The sequence below is a fragment of the Myotis davidii genome, unplaced genomic scaffold (assembly GCF_000327345.1).
Source record: "Myotis davidii unplaced genomic scaffold, ASM32734v1 scaffold809, whole genome shotgun sequence".
Lineage (NCBI taxonomy): Eukaryota > Metazoa > Chordata > Mammalia > Chiroptera > Vespertilionidae > Myotis > Myotis davidii.
This window is the reverse complement of record NW_006300017.1, coordinates 1784626-1789941: the sequence shown is the minus strand read 5'-3', so window position 1 is coordinate 1789941 and position 5316 is coordinate 1784626. Positions and strand designations below refer to the sequence as shown.

The following is a 5316-nucleotide window of genomic DNA, read 5'->3' as shown; positions in this document are numbered from 1 at the left end:
GGACGTAGCTGTGGTAGGAGAGAGGGAAGTACAATAAGTGTCTCCTTCTTTCTTTCCCATTAAGTCCTAGGTCAGCCCCAAACCCATGCCAAAACCTAGGGTACTATGTTGGAGCAAGTTGAAGTTTCCCATGGCAGTTACACCTGTATGACGTGAACAGTAATTATTTTCAATGGTTCCTTTCTCTGCCACCCGGTCGTGATCTAAGCTGTCAAAATCCTGATTCTAGGTTCCTGGGATGGATGCGTTAATTATCCCACTCACCACCCATTCTTTGTAATACCCACTAAAAATGTGAAGAGAAGGGAAAACACAAATGTCTACATATGCCCAATAAGGTATTGCTAGGAATTAATCAAAACAAGAATAGAGAACCCAGCAACCAACCGATGGAGCATCGACATCCTCAACAGACACATGCACCGGTTATAAAATACAGCCGGAGCAGGTGCCCGCCCCGAGCAGGCCGACCCTCCGGGCCTCGGCCACTTTCCCACGGAGCGGAATCCAACTGTCCACCTCCCAGGGCATTCAGGAGGAGGAAGCGATTTTGCGAAATTGCTTAGGAAATGCCCAGCCACCAGTAAACCCTAAGTACACGTTACCGTTGGTCACCAGGCCATAATCGTGTTCAATGGCGCGCTGAATGTGTGCTGTTACGTTTACAGTTCATCCTTTCGAGTTTCTACTTAAATTCTTCTGCGGGACTCAACTGGCCTTACCTGTCCTGTTGCCACCATCACTGAAGTACACGCATGCGCCCTCGTTGGGAGGGGCATTTTTCATAGAAATAAGATAAAGGTTTTATCCCACGGAATCATCGGCACAAGACAACGAGGGACTGCTGCTCTGCCTTAGCTGAGGAGACAGCAGGGATGGCTGGAGGCGGGGCTGGGACTGGGACCAGGTCTGTCCCATCACTAAGCCGCAGGACCCACTCCCTTTACTCCCTTCACCTTCACTTCAGTGGCCCCAGTGTTTCCTTAGATGCTCAAACTCTCCTTCCTCCACATGCGCATGTCCGTGTGCACACATGAGAACTGTGGTAGGAAGTCTGAGAGGTAGGGGGCCCTCATCATAAAAGGCTCCTGCTGCACAGGGCCCATTGGAAGGTCGCTCGGCTGGGCTCCGACCCAGCTCAGAGCCAGAGACAGACACCCTATCCCCGTGGGCAGCGAGGACCCGGAGGGAGGGCGGGACTCACGTGGTGACAGTGTTGAAGCCGCAGGCCTGCAGCTTCAGGAGGCGGTCCCGCCAGGACCCCCTGGGCACCCGGAAGTAGTGGATGGAGCCCCCGAAGATGAGGAACTTGTGCCCCTCCAGTGTGAAGTGCGGGTTACTGGCAGGCGTGCTTTGCGTCTGGAGTCCCACCGTGCGGTCCAATCTGACAAGACATACATATTCTAAGTGTTATAATTTCTTAAAACACACACACACACACACACACACACACACACACTGGGGGGGGGGGGGGAGAGAGAGAGAGAGATGGGCAGAGAGACAGAGATGAAGAGAGAGGAGAGACGGCCGAAGCCCAGCAGAAGACGCTCTTGCTAGCAGGACACACTAGCTCTGTCCACACTTCTGATACTCTTTTCTCCAGAAAAGGAGAGGCCCTGCCCCATCTCCCCTCCTCCCAGTACCCCTCCCCCCCTTCCCCCACAGACCTGCCCTGGTGCGGCTGCGGCCCAGCTTCCCAGACAGGAAGGTTCTCTTTCTCTTTATTTTTTGCCCGAGGAGCAAAGCCTGCTGAGATCAGTGGCAGGAAAAAGACGCTCATGATTCTCTTCCATGAGAGACGTGGGCTGGAAAGAGGAGAAATAACAGTGAGGGGACGGCAGTGGCCTCATCCGGTTCTATGGCCCAGAACGCTGCCCTCCAGGCAGGCAAGTGGCCAGGGCACTGGCTGGGCACACACAGGGCTCCCGGCCAGCCCAGGTCCCTTCCCCCCTTCACACACCCCCCTTTCCCTCCTGCAACTCCTCCTCCCACCCTCCACTCAGTCAGGACAGAAAGCTGGGGGGAGACCTTCAGTCCTAGGAGCCTCCTCGGAAGCCAGACAGGGCTGGGCACTGGGGCAGCGTCTGGGGAGGGCTCAGGTCTCAGTGACCGGTGGCGGCCCCTCGGGCACCAGACTCGGGAAGGACAGGGTGTCCTGCCACTTGGCAGGGGACCAACGCTCCTTGGCGCGGGCATCACTAAGGTGCCGGTGGAAGAAAGCTGGAGGGGAAGAGCTTGTAAGGGGGCGCTGATGCGTCTCAGGCAGATCTGAGGGTCCAGGAGGGCGGCCAGACCAAAGGGGCCCTTGCCCCAGGTAGGCGCGACGAGTCACCTGAGGCGCCTCTGGGAACTCATAGCCGGAGGCCAGGGTGCCGAGGTCCCGCTCTGCTCCCGCCGCCTCCCCGCAGGGGGACCGGGTTCAAGTGCGCTGACGCTGGGAACTTCGAGGCCCCGTAGGGAGTCCGGGGAGTCCGGGAGCTGCTGGGCAGGGAGGGCTGAGCAACGGGCTGGGCTCTGGGCAGCGAGGACAGCGCTCTGTGCCCACGGGGCGTGGGGCCGCCTGAACGCAGGGAAGTGAGTGGGAGGGTCCCTCCTTAAACTGGGTGTCACCAACCGATTGAGACAGAAACGCGGACACGAGTGGGAGGGAAGGACAACTTGGGCCACACCATGTACCGGAGAGCAGGGGAGTTCCGTTCAGCAACTTGATAGCAAGGGCCCTGATTTTGCTTTGACATAAATCAAAAGGTGAAATGTGATGTGTGCCACCAAATGCCTATGTCAACATTATTTTATTTGTTTCAATTACATGTTCTTTTACCTTTTGTAATTGGAAGTAGCAAGCCTCAAGGCAACTGATTATTTTATTTATTTTTTGGTTTGACATATCTATTTAATAAATCCATTGGATTTTTCTCTTCTTTTACTTTTATTTAGCATTACATAATATTGGCTACCTATTTGGAAACACTCTTCTTGGCTTTCACAATGTTTCTCTTGATTCTCCCCTTTCTATTTTTTTCTTCACACCCACCTCCAGTCTTTATTTTATGAAAATGAGTGTAGTTCTGTTCACTAATTCTCACATCTCTTCTTGCTCTATATGCTGTTCCTGGGCTACATGATTCATTCTCATGGATTTAGCTAATCCTTATCTATAATTGCTCCAGGGAGTGCCCAAACTGGACATGTTTCATACTCCCACTTACATGATGAACACATCCACTTGGATATTTTGCAAGAAGCTCAAATTCAACATAACAACTGATTATTTTAACTAAAGCTGTTACACGAAAAATGTGGGTAGGAGATACTTAAGGAAAAAAAAAGGACAGAGAAGTAGAACCAGTTGCTCTGTTAGGATAATGTTCAAAAAACGTAGCCCAAAGTGAGGATGGACGGGAAGTTCACCGAGGCATGCATTATCCACCAGGTGGCCGTTTATTTACAATGGGAGATGCCTGTGGCCTCCGGGGCAGAAGTCTAGCTCTGACTCCGTGAATTTTATCATATGCGCATTGATGGACAGGGAACTCGATTCTTCAGCCCCAGAGAGGAAGATCTGCCTGCTGATCAAGGACAGTCTGTCCCTTTTTGCTGAATCTTGAACAGAACAAACTCCCTGACCTCAGTTCTGTGGGTGGAAAATACAATCCATTGAAGTCATTCGCAAACTTGAACAGCAACCTTCAAGGTTTCAAACTTCATACAGCAGAGGGTGGGTTGAAGGCAGAAAGTATCATTTCAGTCGTTCCAGAAACTAGCACTTTGCTGTGTCTTAAAATGGCTTTGGAGAAAGAGTGAGATTGTAATCTGGTCAAGTCGGTTGTTCAAAACAGATGGGCTTCAGTCTTCGTCCCAGCATGTTCCATTCCTTGCTACTCATGATGTGGAAACGTTAAGCACGACCACCAAAATGTGTCTGTCCTGTGCAACTCTGCTGCGTGAAGGAGACTCCAAGTATGTCTGGCTGTAAGGGGTGGGGGTGGTAGGGCAGAGAAAGATAAACACACCAAAATGCTTTAGTCTCCACGTTAAGTTATATTTAGTCAAATTAACTTTCCTTGGCCGGGTATGTCAGTTTAGGAGCAGTTCCACTGTAGTGCTTGCATTGGTTTAGAATATAAGATTTAAGCTCCTCCAACATTGTACTAAAACATTTCAATAAAATCATGCCATCCACCACTTCCTTTCACACACACACACAAAAGTACTCAATTCCCACAAATCTAGTCTCTGTAGGACAAAATGTCTAGTTCACTATTGGTCCTTGCATCTGAAAACCCGCCTGGCATATAGCAAGCCCTCATCAAGGGCCTGTTCACCATGTGAGTGGTTTCGGCAGCCGCAGGAGAGAGTGGAGTCCTTCTTACACAAAAGAATGACAGCCTGGCCCGAACCGGTTTGGCTCAGTGGATAGAGCGTCGGCCTGTGGACTGAAGGGCCCCAGGTTCAATTCCGGTCAAGTGCATGATGCCTTGGTTGCAGGCTCCTCCCCAGTAGGAGGTGTGCAGGAGGCAGCTGATCGATGTTTCTCTCTCATTAATGTTTCTAACTCTCTATCCCTTTCACTTCCTCTCTGTAAAAAAAAAATCAATAAAATATATTTTTTTAAAAAAGAAAAAAAAGAATGACAGCCTGAGATGGGAAACACAGGGCTCAGGCTGGGGGAAGGCTCTGGAATCTTGGGAAACCAGTTTGGGCGACAGGAAACAGAGGAGACAGAACTGGCTGTTCTTTGAGATAAAAAGCTTAAAAGCCATTGGTCTAGCCCTAGCGGGTTTGGCTCAGTGGATAGAGCGTCGGCCTGTGGACGGAAGGGTCCCCGGTTCAATTTCAATCAAGGGCATGTACCTCGATTGCAGGCTCCTCCCCAGCCTGGTCAGGGCTCCTGCCGGAGGCAACCAATTGATGTGTTTCTCTCACATCCATATTTCTCTCTGTCTTTCCCTTTCTCTTCCATGTTCTCTAAAATGGAAAAATATCCTCAGGTGAGGATTTAAAAAAAAGTCGTTGATCTTTGTGAGACTACTGTTATCAGATGAAGTGGGGGTCCTTTGCCCCAGTGGCTGCTGGGAGTGGAATCCTTAGATATCTCGAGAATAAGAATTGTTTGAGACTCGCATGGGAGAATGGATGTCTGCTTTATTTGTCTCAACTTGAAATTCTCACGATTGACTGTATTTTGAGGGCAGGTCATTTTTTAATCCATTTTGTCCTCAAAGACCGAGAGGAAGGATGGGTGCCTCTGGCCTTCAGAACGTGGAACACTGGCTCTGAACCGCAGCAGTTGGGCCCACAGGTGCATTGTGATGT

General features: G+C 50.6%; 1 protein-coding gene across 1 annotated transcript in view; it reads right to left on the bottom strand.

Annotated features, from left to right (window-relative positions):
* Positions 1-4425, bottom strand: part of GLB1L3 (galactosidase beta 1 like 3) — a 21707-nt gene extending 17282 nt beyond the window's left edge. Inside the window, 4 exon segments of the mRNA XM_015571977.1 lie at positions 1098-1126; positions 1183-1419; positions 1664-1805; positions 2333-4425. Coding sequence (XP_015427463.1) covers positions 1098-1126; positions 1183-1419; positions 1664-1805; positions 2333-2355 — 431 coding nt within the window. The 5' untranslated portion in view covers positions 2356-4425.
* Between the last annotated feature and the right edge of the window lie 891 nt (positions 4426-5316).